This window comes from Pristis pectinata, chromosome 3 (genome assembly GCF_009764475.1).
Source record: "Pristis pectinata isolate sPriPec2 chromosome 3, sPriPec2.1.pri, whole genome shotgun sequence".
Lineage (NCBI taxonomy): Eukaryota > Metazoa > Chordata > Chondrichthyes > Rhinopristiformes > Pristidae > Pristis > Pristis pectinata.
The window spans coordinates 144,200,617-144,224,833 of NC_067407.1; the positions used below are offsets into that span (position 1 = coordinate 144,200,617).

The following is a 24,217-nucleotide window of genomic DNA, read 5'->3' on the forward strand; positions in this document are numbered from 1 at the left end:
GACATGAAAAGGCTTTGGCGAGTAAGGTTAATGAGAATCCCAAAGCTTTTTTCTCATACGTGAAGAGCAGAAGGATGGCTAGAGTAAAGGTAGGTCCGATTAAAGACAAAGGTGGGAGGATGTGCCTGGAAGCTGTGGAAGTGGGTGAGGTTCTCAATGAATACTTCCCTTCAGTATTCACCAAGGAGAGGGGTCTTGATGCTGAGGACAGTGTCGGTAAGGGTAATGTTCTAGAGTATGTAGATATCAAGAGAGAGGATGTGTTGGAGTTGTTAGAAAATATTAGGACAGATAAGTCCCCGGGGCCTGACGGAATATTCCCCAGGCTGCTTCGTGAGGCGAGGGAGGAGATTGCTGAACCTTTGGCTAGGATCTTTGAGTCCTCGTTGTCCACGGGGATGGTACCGGAGGATTGGAAGTTGGCGAATGTTGTCTTCTTATTCAAGAAAGGTAGTAGGGATAGTCCAGGGAATTACAGGCCGGTGAGCCTTACGTCTGTGGTGGGTAAGCTGTTAGAAAGGATTCTAAGAGATAGGATCTATGAGCATTTGGAGAATCATGGACTGATTAAGGACAGCCAGCATGGCTTTGTGAAGGGAAGACCTTGCCTCATAAGCCTGATAGGGTTCTTTGAGGAGGTAACCAGGAAGATTGATGAGGGTAGTGCACTGGATGTGGTCTACATGGATTTTAGTAAGGCGTTTGACAAGGTTCCGCATGGTAGGCTTCTTCAGAAGGTCAGAGGCCAAGGGATCCAGGGAGGCTTGGCCGTGTGGATGCAGAATTGGCTTGCCTGTAGAAAGCAGAGGGTTGTGGTGGAGGGAGTGCATTCGGATTGGAGGGCTGTGACTAGTGGTGTCCCACAGGGATCGGTTCTGGGACCTCTACTTTTTGTGATATTTATAGATGACTTAGATGAGGGGGTGGAAGGCTGGGTTCGCAAGTTTGCAGATGACACAAAGATCGGTGGTGGTGTGGATAGTGTGGAGGGCTGTCGAAGCTTATAGAGGGATATTGATAGGATGCAGAGCTGGGCTGAGAAGTGGCAGATGGAGTTGAGTCCGGAGAAGTGTGAGTGGTACATTTGGAAGGACAAACTCCAGGGCAGAGTACAAGGTTAATGGCAGGATTCTGGGCAGTGTGGAGGAGCAGAGGGATCTGGGGGTTCATATCCACAGATCACTGAAAGTCGCCTCACAGGTGGATAGGGTAGTTAAGAAAACTTATGGGATGTTAGCTTTCATAAGTCGTGGGATCGCGAAGTGATGATGCAGCTCTACAAAACTCTGGTTAGACCACACTTAAGAGTACTGTGTCCAGTTCTGGTCGCCTCATTATAGGAAGGATGTGGAGGCGTTGGAAAGGGTGCAGAGGAGATTTACCAGGATGCTGCCTGGTTTAGAGAGTATGGATTATGAGGAGAGACTAAAGGAGCTAGGGCTTTACTCATTGGAGAGGAGGAGGATGAGGGGAGACACGATAAAGGTATAATAGACAATAGGAGCAGAAGTAGACCATTCGGCCCTTCAAGTCTGCACCGCCAGTTTGAGATCATGGCTGATCCTCAACAATCAATATCCTGTTCCTGCCTTGTCCCCATATCCCTTGATTCCCCTATCTATAAGAAACCTATCTAGCTCCTTCTCGAAAGTGCCCAGAGAATTGGCCTCCACTGCCCTCTGAGGCAGTGCATTCCACAAATTCACAATCCTCTGGGAGAAGAAGTTTTTCCTCACCTCTGTCCTAAATGGCCTAGCCCTTATTCTTAAATCATGCCCCCTGGTCCTGGACTTCCCCAACATCTGGAACATATTTCCTGTCTCTATCTTGTCCAATCCCTTAATAATCCTGTATGTTTCAATCAGATCCCCTCTCAATCTTCTCAATTCCAGCGTGTACAATCCCAGTCTCTCCAACCTCTCAGCATAAGACAGTCCCGACATCCCCAGAATTAACCTCCTAAACCTACGCTGCACACCCTCTATAGCCAGGATATCCTTCCTTAACCCTGGAGACCAAAACTGTACACAATACTCCAGGAGTGGTCTCACCAGGGCCCTGTACAAATGCAAAAGAATCTCCTTGCTTTTGTACTCAATTCCCCTTGTAATACAGGCCAACATTCCATTAGCCTTCATCACTGCCTGCTGCACTTGCTCATTCACTTTCAGTGACTGATGAACAAGGACTCCTCGATCCCTTTGTATTTCCCCCTTACCTAACCCCACACCATTCAGATAATAATCCGCCTTCCTGTTCCTGCTCCCAAAGTGGATAACCTCACACTTATCCACATTAAACTTCATCTGCCAAGTATCTGCCCACTTACCCAACCTATCCAAATCACCTTGAATTCTCCTAACTTCCTCTACACATGTCGCACTGCCACCCAACTTTGTATCATCAGCAAACTTGCTAATGTTATTCACAATGCCTTCATCTAAATCATCAACATAGATCGTAAACAGCTGCGCTCCCAGCACCGAGCCCTGTGGCACCCCACTAGTCACAGCCTGCCATTCTGAGAAACATCCATTCACCCCTACCCTTTGTTTCCTACCCGCCAACCAGTTTTCTATCCATGTTAATACCCGCCCCCAATTCCATGAGCCCTAATTTTACCCACCAATCTCCTGTGCGGCACTTTATCAAATGCCTTCTGAAAGTCGAGGTATACAACATCCACTGAATCTCCCTCGTCTACTTTCCTGGTTACATCCTCAAAAAACTCCAGTAGATTAGTCAAGCATGATTTGCCCTTGGTAAATCCATGTTGACTCGACCCAATCCTATCATTGCTATCCAAATATGCCGCTATTTCATCCTTAATAATGGAGTCTAGCATCTTCCCCACCACAGATGTTAGGCTAACTGGATGATAGTTTCCCGTTTTCTCCCTCCCTCCTTTCTTAAAAAGTGGGATAACATTGGCCATTCTCCAATCCTCAGGAACTGACCGCAAATCTAAGGAACATCGGAAAATGATCACCAATGCATCCACAATTTCTAGAGCCACCTCCTTTAGTACCCTGGGATGCAGACCATCTGGACCTGGGGATTTGTCAGTCTTCAGCCCCATTAGTCTACCCATCACCATTTCTTTCCTAATGTCAATCCACTTCAGTTCCTCTGTCACCCTCTGCCTTTTGTCCATCCTTACCTCTGGGAGATTTCTTACATCTTCCCCCGTGAAGACAGATCCAAAGTACTTATTAAAAATTCAACTGCCATCTCCCTGTTTCCCGTAATAATTTCACCCGATTCAGTCTTCAAGGGCCCAACATTGTTCCTAACTAACTTCTTTCCCTTCACATACCTAAAAAAGCTTTTGCTATCCTCCTTAATATTTCTGGTTAGCTTGCCTTCGTACCTCATTTTTTCTTCCCGAATTACCTTTTTAGTTAAATTCTGCTGCACCTTAAAAATTTCCCAATCTTCTATCTTCCCACTCAGCTTGGCTCTGCCATACCTCTTCCTTTTTAACACAATGCTATCTCTGACTTCCTTTGTCAGCCACGGTGGCCCCTTTCCCCTCTTTGAGTCTTTCCTTCTCTGGGGAATAAACTGATCCTGCACCTTGTGCATTATTCCCAAGAATACCTGCCATTGCTGTTCCACTGACAATTCTGCTAGGATGCCGCCCAGTCAACTTCAGCCAGCTCCTCCCTCATGGCTCCATAGTCTCCTTTGTTCAACTGCAAAATTGACCCTTCTGATTTGCCCTTTTCCCTCTCCAATTGCAGATAAAAACTTATCATGTTATGGTCACTACCTCCCAATGGCTCCTTTACTTCGAGTTCTCTTATCAAATCCTACTCATTACACAGCACTAAATCCAGAATAGCCCTCTCCCTGGTCGGCTCTCATACCAGCTGCGCCAAGAATGCATCCCAGAGCCACTCTATAAACTCCCTTTCCTGGGGTCCAGTACCAGCCTGATTTTCCCAGTCCACTCGCATATTGAAATCCCCCATAACTACTGTGACATTACCCTTGCCACATGCCAACATTAACTCACTATTCAGCTTGCACCCAATATCCATGCCACTGTTTGGAGGCCTGCAGATAACACCCATTAGGGTCTTTTTGCCCTTACAGTTCCTCAGTTCTATCCACACTGACTCTACTTCTCCTGATTCAATGTCCCCCCTTGCAAGGGACTGAATCTCATTCCTCACCAACAGGGCCACCCCACCCCTTCTGCCCACCTTCCTGTCCTTACGATAGCATGTATACCCTTGAAAATTCATTTCCCAGGTCTGATCTCCCTGCAGCCATGTCTCCATTATCCCAACAACATCATTCTTACCCATTCGTATCTGAGCTTCAAGCTCGCCTACCTTATTCCTGACACTCCGTGCATTCAGATATAGGATTTTTAACCCATTTCTCCTCTCTCCATTCGTATTAATGTTCCTAAATTGTGTAGTTCCTACCTGTCCTCTACCCTCCATCTCGCTATCCTCTCTCTCATTCTGGATCCCCTCCCCCTGCAAATTTAGTTTAAACCCCCCCCCCCCGAGCAGCATTAGCAAACCTTCCTGCAAGAATGTCAGTACCCCTTCAGTTCAGGTGTAAACCGTCCCGTTGGAACAGATCCCATGTTCCCTGGAACAAATCCCAATTATCCATAAACCTGAAGCCCTCCCTCTCGCACCATCCCCTCAGCCACATATTAATCTGCCTAATCTTCCTATTCCTCTCCTCACTCGCATGTGGCACAGGTAGCAATCCTGAGATCGTTACCCTGGATGTCCTGCCCCTCAACTTAGAACCTAACTCCCTGAACTCCTTACGCAGGACCTCCTCTCTTTTCCTGCCCACGTCGTTAGTCCCTACATGGATCACAACATCTGGGTTCACGCCCTCCCTCCTGAGAATAACCTGAACCCGATCTGAGATATCCCGGACCCTGGCACCAGGGAGGCAACAGACCATCCGGAATTCCCGATCATCCCCACAGAATATCCCATCTATCCCGACTATAGAATCCCCTATCACTACCGCTCTCCTCTCTTCCTTCTTCCCCTTCTGAGTTGAGGGTCCACTCTCGGTGCCAGAGACCAGACCTCTGCAACTAGTTCCTGGTAGGTCATTCCCACCCACAGTATCCAGAGCGGTATACCTATTATTGATGGGGACAGCCACAGGGGTGTTCTGCTCTCTCTGCCTGCTCCTCTTCCCTATCCCGACAGTTACCCAGTTACTCTCCTCCTGTCTTATCGGTGTGTCTATACAAGATATTGAGAGGAAGAGATAGAGTGGACAGCCAGCACCTCTTTCCCAGGGCACCAATGCTCAATGCAAGAGGGTATGACTTTAAGGTAATGGGTGGGAAGTTCAAGGGAGATGTCAGAGGGAGGTTTTTCACCCAGAGAGTGGTTGGTGCATGGAATGCGCTGCCTGGGGTGGTGGTGGAGGCTGATACGTTGGACAAGTTCAAGAGATTGTTAGGTAAGCATATGGAGGAATTTAAGATAGAGGGATATGTGGGAGGAAGGGGTTAGTCTTAGGTGTGGTTTGAAGGGCGGCACAACATGGTGGGCCGAAGGGCCTGTATTGTGCTGTATTGTTCTATGGTTCTATTTACCAAAGAACATCTGTTCCCAGTTTATGCTCCCAAGTTCTTGCCTCATACTATCGTAATTTACCACTTCACCCATAATGTCTGCTCCTACGTATCTCTGTCCACGGCTATACTACAGGGGAGTTGTGGTCACTATCGCTGAAATGCTCTCCCACCAAGAGGTCTGTCACCTGACCAGGTTCATTGCCTAGTACTAGATCCATTATGGCCACTCCTTTAGTCAGCCTGTCCACATACTGTGTCACCAATCCTTCCTAGACACACCGAACAAATTCTACCCCTTCTAACCCTTTTGCACAAGGAGGTGCCAATCAATATTAGGGAAGTTGAAGTCTCGAAGTCTCCCATGTCAACAACCCCGTTATTCTTGCACCTTTCCAAAATCTGCCTCCTGATCTGCTCTTCAGTGTTCCAGTGGCTATTGGGGGGCCTACAGAATACTCCCAATAGAGTGATCGCTCCCTTCCTGTTTCTGACTTCCACCCACACTGACTCAGTAGACGATCCTTCTGTGATGTCCTCCCTTCCTACAGCTGTGATACTGTCCCTGATTAGCAATGCCGCGCCCCGCCCCCCACTTTTACCTCCGTCCCTATCACTTTTGAAACATCTAAACCCCAGAACATCAAGCAGCCAATCCTGCCCTTGCGACAGCCAAGTCTCTGTAATGGCCACAACATCGTAATTCCATGTACTGATCCAGGTTCATCACCCTTACCCTGAACACTTCTCGCATTAAGGTAAACAGATGCAAAGTAGTCGTCAAATCCAGTGAGACAACTGTTGGGGCAAGAGAGATGTGGAAAATGAACACAGAACTAGAAGCATGAGCTGGCATGCGTCTGCTCTTCATGTGGGCTAATCTTGTACCTCAGTGTCACTCTCCTGAACTACCTTCATATCCACTTTGTCCTTCCACCTAGGTTGTTCCTTTGAAGCCACTCTGTAATCATTCCCACCCCCTTCTGTGGTCCCTGCTCAACCTCCTGCACACCCCTTTCAGGTGGTGCCTCCTGACCACTGCTATGAACCACGTCCCATCACCAGTCGGTGTAAATCTACAGCCTGACTCTGCTTCCACTGGAAGAGGTTTCACTTGACGTGTGTCAGTCCACCTCACTATGCAACACCTGCCCAGCGTCCTCCAGTATCAGCCACGTAACATGGAACATATCCCCGTCCTTATACCCCTGACACACCCACCGTCATTACACCCCGACACACCCACCGTCCTTCGATCTGACACACCCCATCCTTACACCCCCTGGCACACCCACCGTCCTTACACCCCCTGACATACCCCCGTCCCTACACCCCCTGACGTACTCCTATCCTTCCACCCCGACAGACCCCCGACATACCCCTGTCCTTTCAACCCCTGACACGCCCTGCCCTTACACCCTCCCCCGCCCCCCTCCTAGACCCTCCTGGCCGGCTCCCACCCTGCGGCCGCTCCCTCCCCACAGCCAGCTCACCCGCTCCGATGTGCAGGACAAGAGACTGCTGGCCGTCTCTGACTTCACACTGTCCAGGCTGAGGCCGGGTGTCCTGGGCTCGTCCGTGTCCAGCAGGTGCCGCAGTAGCGGCTGACTCTCCGGCTCCTGGCCGCAGTGAGTGGCCTTCCTGTATTGGTGCAGCAGTGGGACGTGGCAGGCAACAGTCTCCTGCAGAAGGTGCTGCAGGGTTCCCTGGTGCTCTGTCGCCGAGTCTGCACGGAACATCACAGGATCGACACGCCAGTCTCCTGGGCCGGTCTGCTCCGGGCTGCTGGTTAGCAGCTGCAGGAGTTTGCCTCGGTTCACATCCCGGCAGCTTCTGCTCTCAGTCTGACGTGCAGAGACCGAGGCCTGGTTCACAGGACTGAAGCCCAGGACTCCCTCAGCTCCACACCAGGGCAGCACCTTGCAGTCCAACGCCGTTCCCCTCGCTGCGCTGGACATGGGTTGCCTCACTGGCAAACTCGGTGCTCCAGAGTAATCTTCAGCAGGGAGAGAGAGGGGCTGGTGGGGGCTGGGTGTGGAGTTTGGTTCGAGGTTGGTATTGGGAGTGGGGGTGAGATTTGGGGTGTGGTTGGGGTTGCAGCTGAAGTGTTCAGTGGGTGAGGACACCAGGGAGGGACCTGGGGAGAAGGTGTTCCCAGGGCTGCCCTGTGCTCGAGGCGATGGGAAACCTGACACCCCTACACTGCTTGCAGGGCTGCTCTGGGCAGCTGACGAGTCCCGGTTCACCGGTCCTCCAGGTGAACACCGCAGGTTGGTGGCACCACTGGCACCAGTACTGCCAGAGCCCAAGTCCTGCAGCAGTTTGATGGCCAGTCCTGGATTGGTGCTGGAGGGAGGAGAGCTGTGAGCTGGACCGGCACTCTGATCCACTGACTGAGGCACTGATGGGCACGAACTGAGGGTCTGCTGAGGTGCAGCCAGACTCTGCTCCCTGGGGAGAGAAGGAGATTGTGGAACCATCACACGGAAATCAGCTCGAGACGGACAGAGCAAGCATAACAACATAAGAAATAGGAGCAGAAGTCGGCCATTCGGCCCGTCAAGCCTGCTCCACCATTCAATAAGATTATGGCTGATCTGGTCATGGACTCAGATCCACCTACCTGCCTTTTCTCCATAACCCTTAATTCCCCTACTATGCAAAAATCTATTTAACTGTGTCTTAAATATATCTAATGAGGTAACCTCTACTGCTTCCCTGGGCAGAGAATTCCACAGATTCACTACTCTCTGGGAAAAGCAGTTTCTCCTCATTTCCGTCCTAAATCTACTCCCCCGAATCTTGAGGCTATGTCCCCTAGTTCTAGTCTCACCTACCAGTGGAAACAACCTTCCTGCCTCTATCTTATCTCTCCCTTTCATAATTTTATGTTTCTGTAAGATCCCCTCTCATTCTTCTGAATTCCAGCAAGTATAGGCCCAGGCGACTCAGTCTGTCCTCATAGACTAACCCTTCATCTCCGGAATCAACCCGGTGAACCTCCTCCGCACTGCCTCCAAAGCCAGTATATTCTTCCTCAAGTAAGGAGACCAGAACTGCACGCAGTACTCCAGGTGCGGCCTCACCAGTACCCTGTACAGTTGCAGCATAACCTCCCTGCTCTTAAATTCAATCCCTCCAGCAATGAAGGGCAACGTTCCATTTGCCTTCTTGATAACCTGTTGCACCTGCAAACCAACCTTTTGCGATTCATGCACAAGCGCTCCCAAGTCCCTCTGCACAACAGCTTGCTCCAATCTTTCACCATTTAAATAATAATCTGATCCTCTACTTTTCCTTCCAATGTGGATGACCTCACATTTACCAACATTTGCCAGACCCTTGCCCACTCACTGAACCTATCTATATCTCTCTCTCTGCAGACTCTCCGCATCCTCTGCACAATTTGCTTTTCCACTCAATTTAGTGTCATCAGTAAACTTAGATACGCTGCACTCAGTCCCCTCTTCCAAATCGTTAATGTATATCGTGAACAGTTACTGGCCCAGCACCGACCCTTGCGGCACCCCACTCACCACTGATCGCCAACCAGAGAAACGCCCATTTATCCCAACTCTGTGCCTTCTATTGGTTAACCAATCCTCTATCCATGCTAATACATTACCCCCAACTCCATGCATCCTTATCTTATGGATAAATCTTTTATGCAGCACCTTATCAAATGCCTCATGGAAATCCAAGTACACAACATCCACCTGTTCCCCTCTATCCACTGCGCTCACTATATCCTCAAAGAACTCCAGTAAGTTTGCCAAACAGGACCTGCCCTTCCTGAATCCATGCTATGTCTGCCTGATGGAACCACTTCTATACAGATGCTAACTGGCCCATAGTTACCTGCCTTTTGCCTACATCCTTTTTTAAACAGTGGCGTGACATTCGCTGTCTTCCAATCCACCGGGACCTGCCCAGAGTCCAGAGAATTTTGGTAAATTATCACAAATGCCTCTACTATAACTCCGGCCATTTCTTTCAGTATCCTGGGATGCATCCCATCAGGACCGGAGACTTGTCTGCCCACTAGTTTGCTCATCACTACCTCTTCAGTGACAGCGATTGTATTGAGGTCCTCACCTCCCATCACATCCATAACATCTCTCTTTGGCATGTTAGGCTTGTCCTCCACCGTGAAGATCAACACAAAATAGTCGTTCAAGGCCTCGGCCACTTCCACATTACTCAATAGTAATTCCCCCTTCTCATCTTCCAAGGGACCTACGTTCACTTTAGCCACCCTTTTTCCGCTTTATATCATAAAAACTTTTACTGTCTGTTTTTATATTTTGTGCTAGTTTACTTTCAAGCAGAGACAGACAGAGCAGGCAGGGAGACAGACAGCAAATCAGGGCAGAGGCAGCTGACGTGTGGCTAAGCTTGTTTACATGGGTGAAGATGAGGCCTGGCCAGTGCTTTCTGGAAGCCTTGGAGAATGTGATCAGGAGAGACCATTCAGCCCCTCCAGCCTGCCCCACCATTCATCTAGCCCATAGCTGATCTTCGCCCTCACCACTATATTCCTGCACATCCCACGATACCTCAACATCCAGACATCGATCCATCGCTGTTCTGAATGAACTCAATGACTGAGCCTGCTGCAAGGAATCACCACCCTCTAAGTGAAGAAACCTCCTCATCTCAAACCTAACTGGCCTACCCCTTATTCTCAAATGGGGAGAAAAGAAAAAAAGACCGGCGGGTGCGATACTCCTCTCCCCTAATGGTTCCCATTCTCACCTCCAGCACTGGCAGCCCCTTGTGTTCCTGCTTGTCTCCCTCCAGCAGCCGCCTACCCCCCCCACCCTCCCCTCCCATCACCTCACTCCCTCTGCCTCCATCTATCCACCTGTCCCTGTCTCCCAGCTCCACCCCCACTCCCCTCCCCTAGCTGAGAATTCCAGAGATTCACCACCCTCTGAGAGAAGACATTTCCACACGCCTCAGTTTTAAATGACTGGACCCTTATTTTGTAGCTGTGTCCCTCTGTTCATGACTCTCCTGTTAAGAAAGGCAAGTCTCCTTCTCACTTCCTTGAAAACTGCACAGAATTCTCCAACTATGGTCTTAAGGCAGTATGTAATCACAATAACACCACTTTACTCTTGCGTTCAAATAGTTGTGTAATAGAGATGATATTATTTGCTCCTTTAACTACTGCTACACCTGTGAGCTGCCTTGCTTCATGAAGTGAGAGGGGAAAGATTTAAAGGGGACCCGAGGGGGAGGTTTGTCACACAGAGGGTGGTGAGTACATACAACGGTACAGCACAGGACAGGCCCTTCAGCCCACGAGGTTGTGCCAAACTAATTAAACCAATGACTCCTAATTAATCTCATCCCTCTTCCCCGCACATTATGTGGATGATACACAGGAAGAGGACATTTAGTATAAATTGGTATCAAGATCGGCACAACATTGTGGGCCAAATGGCCTGTCCCATGCTGCACTACAGCCATAGAGCAATACAGGCACGCATACAGGCCCTTCAGCCCAACCAGTCCATGCCAACCATGGTGCCCACCCAGCTAGTCCCAACTTGCTGTGTTCAGCCCATATCCCTCCAAGCCCCGCCCCTCCATGTACCTATCCAAGTGCTTCTTAAATGATACCGTTGTACCTGCCTCACCCAATTCCTCTGGCAGCTCGTTCCATATACTCACCACCCTCTGCAGGAAAAAGTGGCCCCTCAGGTCCCTTTTAAATCTTTCCCCTCTCACCCTAAATCTATGCCCCTAGTTTTGGATTCCCCTACCCTGGTAGGGTACCTTATCTGTGTCTCTCGTAACTATAAACACTTGTATAAGGTTGTCCCTCATTCTCCAAGGAATAAAGAACCAGCCTGCCCAAGCTCTCCGTATAACTCAGGCCCTCCAGTCCTGGCAACATCCTCATAAATCTTCTCTGCGCTCTGTCCAGTTTAACCACGTCTTTCCTGTAACAGGGTGACCAAAACTGTCCACAGTGCTCCAAGTGCGGCCTCACCAATGACTTATACAACTGCAACATAATAGAACATAGAACAGTACAGCACAGAACAGGCCCTTCGGCCCACAATGTTGTACCGACATAGCTAATCCCTCCTACCTACAGAATGTCCATATCCCTCCATTTTCCTGTCATTCATGTGCCCATCCAAGCCCCTCTTAAAAGCCTCCACCACCCTATCAGGCAACGCATTCCAGGCATCCACCGCTCCCTCAGTAAAAAACGTACCCCTCACGTGTCCTCTGAACCTCACCCCCCCCCAGCTTAAATGCATGCCCTCTGGTATTGGATCGCTCAATAATGGGAAAAAGATATTGCTTGTCCACCCTATCTATTGCCCCTCATCACTTTATAAACTTCCAACAGATCACCCCTCAGCCTCTGCCGCTCCAGAGAAAAGAGCCCAAGTTTGTCCAGCCTCTCCTGATAGCACATGCCCTCTAATCCAGGCAGCATCCTAGTAAACCTCCTCTGCACCCTCTCTAAAGCCTCGACATCCTTCCAATGTGAGGTGACCAGAACTGCACGCAATACTCTAAATGCAGCCTAACCAGAGTTCTATAGAGATGCATCATAACTCCTATACTCAATTCCTTGATTAATGAAAGCAAGCATTCCATAAGCCTTCTTAACCACTCTGTCTACCTGTGTAGCCACTTTCAATGAGTCACGGACTTGCACCCCAAGGTCTCTCTGCTCTTCAACACTGTTAAGGGTCTTGCCCTTTAGAGTGTACTGCCTCTTGACATTAGTCCTACCAAGGTGCAGCATCTCACATTTATACGGGTTAAACTCCATCTGCCATTTCTCTGCCCAAATCTGCAACTGATCTATATCACGCTGTATCCATCGCCAGTCTTCTACACTATTCACAACTCCACCAATCTTGGTATCGTCTGCGAACTTACTAACCCACCCATCAATGTACTCATCCAGGTCATTTATGTACAAATCAAACAGCAGAGGTCCCAGTACAGATCCCTGCGGAACACCACTCCTCACAGGCCTCCAGCCCAAATAACCACCACCCTCTGTCTTCTATGGGCAAGCCAGTTCTGGATCCACACAGCCAATTCTCCACTGATCCCATGCATCTGAACTTTCATGATTAACCTATTATATGGGACCTTGTCAAATGCCTTACTGAAGTCCATATAGATGACATCCACAGCTCTACCTTCATCAATCTCTCTCGTCACCTTGTCAAAAAACTCAGCCAGGTTAGTAAGACACAACTTGCCCCACACAGAGCCATGCTGGCTTTCCCTAATCAAGCCATTGGATTCCAGATGTTCGTATATCACATCTCTAAGAATTTTCTCCAGCCATTTCCCTACAACTGATGTGAGACTCACCAGTCTATAGTTCCCTGGGTTTTCCCTTGTTCCTTTCTTAAATAGAGGAACAACATTAGCCACTCGCCAGTCCTCCGGGACCTCACCCGTGGTCAAAGAGGACACAAAGATACTGGTCAAGGCCCCAGCAATTTCCTCTCTCGCCTCCCTCAGTAACCTGGGGTATATCCCATCGGGCCCCAGGGACTTATCCACTTTAATACTGTTTAGGAGAACTACTACCTCCTCCTTGACCTCTAAATGCCTTAACATGTTTACGCCCTCAGTTCCAATTTCTGTTTCCTGCATGTCCCTTTCCTGGGTAAATACTGAAAAGAAATACTCATTCAGAATCTCACCCTCATCCTCTGCATCCAAACATAGATTCCCTGCTTTAGCCTTAAGTGGTCCTACCCTTTCACTTGTTATCCTCTTATTCCTGACATAGGGAAAAGATGCCTTTGGATTCTCCTTAATCCTACTTGCTAAGGACTTTCCATGGCCCCTCCTGGCTTTCCTAATTTCTGCCTTCTCTATAGTCCTCATGTGCTCGGTCTGATCCTAACTTCCGAAGCTCTACATACTTGTCCTTTTTCTTCTTGACTAAGTTCATCACTTCTCTGGACATCCAAGGTTCCCTTGTTTCATGATTCATGTCCATTAATGTCCCAACTCTAATTACCTGGCTGACCCTTGCTGCCCATATTAAAGATGCCTAATGTACTGTCCTTCTGTCATCTGGCACCTCGCCTGTGGCAGTGAAGATTTAAAACTCTGTCAGTGCCCCAACAATCTCATCCAGGGAAACGTTTCATCAGGCTCCTGGGGATTTATCCACCTTTAAAGCTGCTAAGATATCCAACCACCTCCTTTTTAGTGATAACATGTGCTAGAATTTCACTGACGCCTCTTAAATTTTCTTACCACAACATCCTTCTCCACAGTGAATACAGAAGTATCCACTTAGGACCTCATCGTGTCCCGGCTCCATCCATAGATTGCCCCATTGGTCCCTTAATATAAAAGGCTTTAGGATTTTCTTTCATTTTGTCTGCCAGTGATACTTTGTGCCCCCTCCGGGCCTCTCTAATTGTATTGCCCCCACATCCTTCTTCATGTTGCAGTTGTATAAAACTTCAGAATGGCACGAACTTACTGAACTGTGGACTAAGTTCCAGGCTGCAGACTCCTGTGTCTATTCTTAATGTTCTTTGCTCTTTCCCATTTGCTTACCAGCCTCCCCCCACCACAGCAGCCGTCCCAGCCTGCTCATGATCCCACTCTACTGTTGCCCCTCTCCCGCCCGTCTGGTCCTCCCTGATGGTACCCACCTGTACACGCTGTAAACACCCATGATGAAGGGCTGACCACCTGTGCTAACAGGGTAGCACAATTTGCACTTGGTCTGGGCTCGAAGGACCGTGCCATCACTCAGGGAGAACCGATAAAGCACACTTGTTGCTGCTCCATTCTTCAGAACTGTGTGAAGAACCCAAACAAGTAAAGCACCGTGTGAGTGCGGAGAGCTCACTGGATTAACTCAGACAACACTCTGCAATCATCCTGACCGACCATCAAAGTCCTTTACCAAAGGAAGCCTCGAGGTGACAAAACAAACTGATGAAGGGAGAGCAGTGGATGTGGAGTATATAGACTTTAGTAAAGCGTTTGACAAGGTTCCCCATGGTAGGCTCATCCAGAAAGTCATGAGGCATGGGATCCATGGAGACTTGGCTGTGTGGATTCAGAATTGGTTCGCCCACAGAAGTCTGAGGGTGGTAGTAGATGGAGAGTACTCTGCCTGGAGGTCAGTAACCAGTGGTGTTCCACAGGGATCTGTTCTGGGACCCCTACTCTTTGTGATTTTTATAAATGACTTGGATGAGGGAAGTGGAGGGATGGGTTAGTAAGTTTGCAGATGACACGAAGGTTGGAGGTGTTGTGGATAGTGTAGAAGGTTGTCGCAGGTTACAACGGGAATATAGGATGCAGAGCTGGGCAGAGAAGTGGCAGATGGAGTTCAATCCAGAAAAGTGTGAAGTGATACACTTTGAAAGAACAGACATCAAGGTGGAGTACAAGGTTATGGGCTTGATTCTGAGCAGTGTGGAGGAACAGAGGGATCTTGGGGTCTAAGTTCATAGATCCCGCAAAGTTGCCGCGCAAGTTGGTAGAGTGGTTAAGAAGGCATATGGTGTGCTGGCCTTCATTAGTTGGGGGGCTGAGTTCAAGAGCTGCGAGGTAATGTTGCAGCTCTATAAAACTCTGGTTAGACCACACATGGAGTATTGTGTTCAGTTCTGGTCGCCTCATTATAGGAAGGATGTGGAAGCTTTAGAGGGTGCAGAGGAGATTTACCAGGATGCTGCCTGGGGTAGAGAACATGTCTTATGAGGATAGGTTTAGCAAGCTGGGGCTTTTCTCTTTGGAGCAACGATGGATGAGAGGCGACTTGATAGAGGTGTACAAGATTATGAGAGACATAGAGGAGCTGCATGGATTTGGAATTGGCTTGCCCATAGAAGGCAGAGGGTGGTGGTAGATGGAGAGTATTCTGCCTGGAGGTCGGTGACCAGTGGTGTTCCACATGGATCTGTTCTGGGACCCCTACTCTTTGTGATTTTTAAAAATGACTTAGATGACTAGTTCACCAAGAAAACCCTGTAACTGGGAAGGTCAAGTCATTTCTCAGTGACAGCTAAAATAACCTCCGTCCATGGATCTGTCTAACATTAGGGAAACCAAAGGCATTGGGCATTTGCAACTGGACAACACCTCTGTTCATCAGCAAACGTGGCTGAACCTCAAATCACCAGTCACACTAATTCTCAAATACTAACAGAACATATACAGGAGTGGCACGGTAGCGTAGCTGTTAGTGTGACGCTATTACAGCGCCAGCAATCAGGGTTCAATTCCCGTCACTGTCTGTAAGGACTTTGTACGTTCTCCCCGTGTGCATGGATTTCCTCCGGGAGCTCCAGTTTCCTCCCACATTCCAAAGACATATGGGTTAGTAGGTTAACATGGGTTTAAATGTGCAACGACCTTGGGGTGCAAATCAATAGCTCCCTGAAAGCGATGACACCGGTGGATAGGGCAGTGAAGAAGGCATTTGGTATGCTTGCCTTCGTAGGCTGAGATATTGAGCATAAGAGTGGGAGGTCATGTTGTAGCTGTACAAGACATTGGTCAAGCTGTACTCTAAGGAGTACAAACCCAAACTGTCCAGCCTCTCTTGAGAGGACAACTTACTTATCCCAGGAATCAGCCTGGTGAATCTCCTTCAAACCACCTCCAATGCTACTCAAGCCTGTTTTTACGTAAGGGGAGCAACACTGTGCACGGTACTCAGGTGTGGGCTCACCAACACCCTGTACAACTGGAACAACGCTTCCCTATTCTTTAACCAACATACCACTTGCTTTCTTAACCACTTATTGGACCTGCCTGCTAACTTTCTGTGGTTCATGCCCTAGAACACCTAGATCCCTGTACTTCACTCATTTCCAGTCATAGGGAACCACAGAGCTGTACAGCAGGGAAACTGGCCCTTCAGCCCATCTTGTCTATGCAAGTTACCTACTGCGCCAGTCCCACTTACCCACGTTTGACCCATATCCCTCTAAACTTTTCCTGTCCATGTTCCTGTCCAAGTGTCTTAAACGCTGTAATTGTTCCTGCCTCTACCACTTCCCCTGGCTGCTCATTCCATATACGCACCACCCTCTGTGCAGAAAAAGTTGCCCTTCACAAACCAATCCCCTCTAGTTTTGGACTCCCAAACCCTGGGAAAAGACTTTGGCTATTAATTGTATCTACACCGCCATGATTTTATAAACCTCTATAACGTCACCCCCTCAGCCTCCTTCGCTCCAGGGAAAACAGTCCCAACCTATAGAACCATAGAACAATACAGCACAATACAGGCCCTTCGGCCCACCATGTTGTACCGACCTTCAAACCACACCTAAGACTATCTAACCCCTTCCTCCCACATATCCCTCTATCTTAAATTCCTCCATATGCTTATCTAACAACCCCTTGAACTTGACCAACGTATCAGCCTCCACCACCACCCCAGGCAGCGCATTCCATGCACCAACCACTCTCTGGGTGAAAAACCTCCCTCTGACATCTCCCTTGAACTTCCCACCCATTACCTTAAAGCCATGCCCTCTTGTATTGAGCTGGCTGTCCACTCTATCTAATCCTCTTAATATTTTGTACACCTCTATCATGTCTCCCCTCATCCTCCTTCTCTCCAATGAGTAAAGCCCTAGCTCCTTTAGTCTCTCCTCATAATCCATACTCTCTAATCCAGGCAGCATCCTGATAAATCTCCTCTGCACCCTTTCCAACACCTCCACATCCTTCCTATAATGATGCAACCAGAACTGGACACAGTTCTCTGAGTGTGGTCTAACCAGGGTTTTGTAAAGCTGCATCATTACTTCGCGGCTCTTAAACTCGATCCCCCAACTTATGAAAGCTAACATCCCATAAGCTTTCTTAACTACCCTATCCACCTGTGAGGCAACTTTCAGTGATCTGTGGATATGAACCACCAGATCCCTCTGCTCCTCTACACTGCCCAGAATCCTGCCATTTACCTTGTACTCCGCCTTGGAGTTTGCCAAAGTGTACCACCTCGTACTTCTCCGGATTGAACTCCATCTGCCACTTCTCAGCCCAGCTCTGCATCCTATCACTATCCCTCTATAAGCTTCGACAGCCCTCCACACGATCCACAGCACCACCGATCCTTGTGTCATCTGCAAACTTGCTAACTCACCCTTCCACCCCCTCATCTAAGTCATTACTAAATATCACAAAAAGTAGAGGTCCCAGAACCGATCCCTGTTGGACACCACTAGTCACAGCCCTCCAATCCGAATGTACTCCCTCCACCACAACCCTCTGCTTTCTACAGATAAGCCAATTCTGAATCCACACGGCCAAACCTCCCTGGATTCCTTGGCCTCTGACCTTCAGAAGAAGCCTACCATGCGGAACCTTGTCAAACGCCTTACTAAAATCCTGTCCAGCCTCTCCTCATAACTCAAGCCCTCCAGTCCCGGTAACATCCTCGTAAATCTTTTCTGCACCCTCCCGTTTAATGATCTCCTTCCTGTAGCAGGGCGACCAGAACTGTACACAGTACTCCAGATGTGGCCTCACCGTCTTGTACAACTGTAACATGACTTCCCAACTACTGTATTCAATGCCCGGACCGATGAAGGCCAGTGTTCCAAATGCTTTCTTCACCACCCTGTCTACCTGTGTCACCACTTTTAAGGAATTATGTACATACACCCCAAGGTTTCTCTGTTCAACAACACTCCCTCAGGCACTGTCATTTACTGTTTGCAGTCTCTCTCCATTGAGATAATAATCTCTTTTGATTCCTCTTACCAAAGTGCGTCACCTCACATTAACTCTGTTTGCCAGGTTTTTGTACATTCAGTCTATACCTATCCCAGTGCAGAATCACTGAGTCCCCATCACAACATGCCCTTCCACCTATTTTTGTATCATCGGCAACCCAGAAACCTTACATTTTGTTCCCTCCTCTGGGTTATTAATGGAAAAAGCAAACAATTGAAGCCAAGAACCGATCCCTGGGGCACTCCACTGGTTGCATATCTCCAGCCAAGGACCCATTTACTCCAACCCTGTTTTCAATATGACAACCAGCTTATTGCACAAGTTTACTCTCAAAATCAGTTTTGTCCCTTATTAGTTTTTAGGTCTTTTGTTACTGGATCCTAAAAACTTCCCAATCCCCTGGCCTACCACCAAGCCCTTGCTACTTTGTGTGCCCTGTTCAATTTAACATTACCGCTAACCTGTTGACCACAGATTCTGCCTCTTCCTCATGGAATCCCTCTTTCTAATTGGGATAAATTCCTGCTGAGTGTTGTGGACCAGCTGCTTGAAAGGGTGCTGAAGAGACTTACTGAATAATTTCAGGGATGAGGGACTTGAGTGATGAAGACAGACTGGACACAACGGGGTTGGTCTCCTAGGAATCTCCAAGATTCCCCAGGACGTTGCCTGGGATGGAGGTTGTAGTTATAAGAAGAGTGGACAGACTGGGTTTGTTCTCACTGCAAAGCAGGAAGCCAAGGGGGAACCTTATTGACGTTTATGAAATTATGAAGGGCTCAGATAGTCAAAATCTTTTTCCCAGGGCAGGAAACTCAAGAACTAGAGAGCACAGGTTTAAGGTCAGAGGGGAGAAATTTAAAGGAGACCTGAGGAGTACGTTTTTCACACAGAGAATGGTGAATATCAGGAATGAGCTGCCAGGGTGGTGGTGGAGGCAGGTATGATTACAATGTTTAAAAGGAAAGAAGCAGAGGGATACGGGCCAAATGCAGACAAATGGGATGCACAGGCACATCATGGTGTCATGGACAAGATGGGCAGAAAGGAGCAGCCAGTGTGTGAGTGACTCAGGGTAGGAGTGGAGCCTTGAGGCTTTGGCTCAAGAGGCTTCGGCGAGCAGAGGCTGAGGAAGAGCTAGCACCCTGAGAGGTAAGGCTGGTAAGTTCCTTTAAGCTAATTAAAGTCGGATTGGGTAATGAAGGCAGCAGCTCGGGCAGTCGTGTGCTCCTAATGCAGTATATGGGAAGTCAGGGACAGCACGCTTGTCCCTGATGACTACACCTGTAAAAGGTGCATCCAGCTGCAGCTCCTGGCAAACCACATTAGGGAACTGGAGCTGGATGAACTTCGGATCCTTCGGGAGGTGGAGGCAGACGTAGATAGGAGTTGCAGGGAGATAGTTACACCTAAAAGTCAGGAGGCAGGTAGCTGGGTGACTGTCAGGAAAGGGAAGGGGATTAGACAGAAAGATCAGAGCACCCCTGTGGCCGTTCCCATCAACAATAAGTATACCATTCTGGATACTGCTGGTGGGGACGACCTACCAGGGACAAGTTGTAGTGGTTGAGTCTCTGGCACTGAGGCGGGACCCTCATCTCAGATAGGAGGGAGGGTAAAGAGGAGAGCAGTAGTGATAGGGGATTCAATAGTTAGGGGGACAGATAGAAGATTCTGTGGGAGAGATCGAGAATCCCGGATGGTCTGTTGCCTCCCTGGTGCCAGGGTCCGTGATGTCTCAGATCGAGTTCTTGATATTCTCAGGAGGGAGGGTGAGCAGCCAGATGTCGTGGTCCATGTTGGGACCAATGACGTGGATAGGAAGAAGGAGGAGGTCCTGCAAAGAAAGTTTAGGGAATTAGGTGCAAAGTTAAAGGATTGCTACCAGTGCCACGTGCTAGTGAGGCTAGAAATAGGAGGATCATGCAGCTAAATACGTGGCTAAGGAGATGGTGCAGGAGGGAGGGCTTCAGGTTTCTGGATAATTGGGCTTTGTTCCAGGGAAGGTGGGATCTGTTCCGAAGGGACGATTTACACCTGAACTGGAGGGGGACTAACATACTTGCAGGTAGGTTTGCTAGTGCTGCTCCGGTGGGTTTAAACTAGATTTGCAGGGGGAGGGGAACCAGACTGTTAGAGAAGAAAGTGAGGAGAAAAATGATCGTGCGGGGTCTGTAGGTATAGACAGAAATCAAAGGTTTGTACCTGATAGAAATGTTCTCAGGTGCATCTATTTCAATGCAAGGAGTATCGTAGGTAAGGCGGATGAGTTTAGGGCGTGGATTGGCACGTAGGATTACGACTATTGCTATTAGTGAGACATGGTTGAAGGAGGGGCAGGACTGGCAGCTTAACGTTCCGGGCTTCCATTGTTTCAGACGTGATAGAGGGGGAGGGATGAAAGGGGGAGGAGTGGCATTACTGGTCAGGGAACAGATCACAGCTGTGCGTACCATAGAACCATACAGCACAAAACAGGCCCTTCAGCCCAGCATGTTGTGCCATCCATCAAACCACCCTCACACTACCTAACCCCTTCCTCCCGCATATCCCTCTATCTCACATTCCTCCATGTGCCTATCCAATAAACTCTTGAACCTGTCCAATGTATCTGCCTCCACCACCACCCCAGGCAGTGCATTCCATGCACCAACCACTCTCTGGATGAAAAACCTCCCCCTGACATCTCCCCTGAACCTCCCACCCATAAACTTAAAGCCATGCCCTCTCGTCTTGAGCATTGGTGCCCTGGGAAGGAGGCGCTGGCTATCTACTCTATCTATTCCTCTCAATACTTTATATACCTCTATCATGTCTCCTCTCATCCTCCTCCTTTACAGTGAATAAAGCCCTAGCACCTTAAGCCTGTGCTCATATTCCATACGCTCTAATCCAGGCAGCATCCTGGTAAATCTCCTCTGCACCCTCTCCGTCACCTCCACATCCTTCCTATAATGCGGCAACCAAAACTGAACACAGTACTCTAAGTGTGGTCTAACTAGAGTTTTGTAAAGCTGCATCATCACTTCGCAGCTCATAAACTCAATCCCACAATTTATGAAAGCTAACAGCCCATAGGCCTTCTTAACTGCTCTATCCACCTGTGAGGCAACTTTCAGTGAACTGTGAATATGAACCCCCAGATTCCTCTGCTCCTCTACACTGCCAAGTACCTTGCCATTTACCTTGTACTCTGCCCTGGAGTTTGTCCTTCCAAAGTGTACCACCTCACACTTCTCCGGATTGAACTCCATCTGCCACTTGTCAGCCCAGCTCTGCATCCTATCAATATCCCTCTGTAAGTTCCGACAGCCCGCCACACTATCCACAACACCGCCGATCTTAGTGTCGTCCGCAAACTTACTAACCCAGCCTTCCACCCCCTCATCTAAGTCATCTATAAATATCACAAAAAGTAGAGGTCCCAGAACTGATCCCTGCGGGACACCACTAGTCACTGCCCTCCAATCCGAGGGCACTCCTTCCACCACAACCCTCTGCTTTCTACAGTCAAGCCAATTCTTAATCCACACAGCCAAGCTTCCCTGGATCCCTTGGCCTCTGATCTTCTGAAGAAGCCTACCATGAGGAACCTTATCAAACGCCTTACTAAAATCCATATAGACCACATCCACCGCACTACCCTCATCAATCTTCCTTGTCACCTCCTCAAAGAACTCTATCAGGCTTGTGAGGCAAGATCTTCCCTTCACAAAGCCATGCTGGCTGTCCCTAATCAGTCCATGATTCTCCAGGTGTTCATAGATCCTATCCCTTAGAATCCTTTCTAACAGCTTACCCACCACAGACGTAAGGCTCACTGGTCTGTAATTCCCTGGACTATCCCTACTACCTTTTTTGAACAAGGGGACAACATTCGCCACCCTCCAATCCTCCAGCACCATCCCCGTGGACAACAAGGACTCAAAGATCCTTACTAGCGGTTCAACAATCTCCTCCCTCGCCTCTCGAAGCAGCCTGGGGAAAATCCCATCAGGCCCCGGAGATTTATCTGTCTTGATATTATTTAACAACTTCAACACATCCTCTCTCTTGATATCTAGAACCTTGAGAATATTACCCTTACCAGCACTCCCTTCCGCGTCATCAAGACCCCTCTCCTTGGTGAATACCGAAGAGAAGTATTCATTGAGAACTTCTCCCGCTTCCGCCGCCTCCAGGAACATTCTCCCACCTTTGTCTTTAATCGGACCTACCTTTACCCTAGCCATCCTCCTACCCTTCACATAGGTGAAAAAGGCCCTGGGATTTTCCATAACCCTACTAGCCAAAGCCTTTTCATGTCCCCTTCTAGCTCTCCTCAGCCCTTTCTTAAGTTCCTTCCTCACTACTCTATATTCCTCACGGGCCCTGTCTGAACCTTGCTGCTTATACCTCACGTATGCTACCTTCTTCTCCCTAACTAGTCTTTCCACCTCTCTCGTCACCCACGGTTCCTTCACCCTGCCATTCTTTCTCTGCCTCACCGGGACATATTTATCCCTAACATCCTGCATAAGATCCCTGAACATCGACCACATCTCCATGGTACATTTCCCTTCAAAGAGGACATCCCACTTTACACTCCCAAGTTCTCTCCTTATAGACTCATAGTTCGCCCTTCCCCAATTAAATATCTTCTTGTCCTCTCTGTACCTGTCCCTGTCCATGACAATTTTAAAGGTTATGGAGAAACGGTCACTGTCCCCCAAATCCTCACCCACCAATAGATCCTTCACCTGTCCAGGTTCATTTCCTAAAACTAGATCTAGCATGGCATTCCCTCCAGTTGGCCTGTCAACATACTGCGTCAGGAATCCCTCCTGGACACACTTAACAAATTCCATCCCATCTAAACCTTTGGCACTAAGCAGGTTCTAGTCTATATTTGGGAAGTTGAAGTCTCCCATTATAACAACCCTGTTATTTTTGCTTCTCTCCAAACACTGCCTGCCAATCTGCTCCTCTATATCTCTACTGCTACCGGGTGGCCTATAGAATACTCTAGTAGAGTAACTGCTCCTTTCTTGTTCCTTACTTCCACCCATACGGACTCTAGAGAGGATCCTTCTACAACATCCATCCTTTCCACAGCCGTAACAGTGTCCCTGACCAGTATCGCCACCCCTCCTCCTCTTCTCCCCCCTTCCCTATCCCTTTTAAAACACCAAAAACCAGGAATATTCAATATCCACTTCTGCCCTGACATCAGCCACGTCTCAGTAATAGCCACAATATCATAGTCCCCCATGCTTATCCAAGCCCTCAGTTCATCTCCCTTATTCCTGACATTTCTTGCATTTAAGTAAACACACTTCAGTCCATCTACCTTACTACTTTTATAGCCTGTATTCTGCTTCTCCTTCCCCAAAGCCTCTCTACCATTTACCCATCTACCCGCAGGGCTCGTCTACAGAGGCCATATGGGTGGAGCTGAGGAACAGGAAAGGTGTGGCCACGCTAATAGGGTTGTATTATAGACCACCCAACAGTCAGAGAGAATTGGAGGAACAAATCTGTAGGGAGATAGCAGACCGATGTAAGAAACAGAAAGTTGTAATAGTAGGGGATTTTAACTTTCCACATATTGACTGGGAGTCCCACACTGCGAAAGGGTTGGATGGCTTGGAATTTGTCAAATGTGTTCAGGAAAGTTTTCTAATTCAATATATAGAGGTACCAACGAGAGAGAATGCAATACAATCTCCTATTAGGGAAACAGGCAGGTCAGGTGACAGAAGTATGTGTAGGTGAGCATTTTGGGTCCAGTGACCATAGTGCAAATAGTTTCAAGATAATTATAGATAAGGATAGGTCTGGTCCTTGAGTGGAGGTTCTAAATTGGAGAAAGGCCAATTTTGTGGAAATGAGAAAGGATCTAGGTAGGGTGGATTGGGATAAGTTATTTTCTGGCAAGGATGT

The 24,217-nt window shown here is 48.4% G+C and overlaps 1 protein-coding gene across 1 annotated transcript in view; it reads right to left on the reverse strand.

Moving 5' to 3' along the window:
- Positions 1 to 24,217, reverse strand: part of LOC127568040 (nuclear receptor coactivator 1-like) — a 71,220-nt gene that overhangs the window by 18,290 nt on the left and 28,713 nt on the right. Inside the window, exons 8-9 of the mRNA XM_052011291.1 lie at positions 14,239 to 14,386; positions 7,011 to 8,020 (exon numbers count right to left, since the gene is read on the reverse strand). Of these exons, the coding sequence (XP_051867251.1) occupies positions 7,011 to 8,020; positions 14,239 to 14,386 (1,158 nt within the window). The remainder of the gene's footprint in view (positions 1 to 7,010; positions 8,021 to 14,238; positions 14,387 to 24,217) is intronic.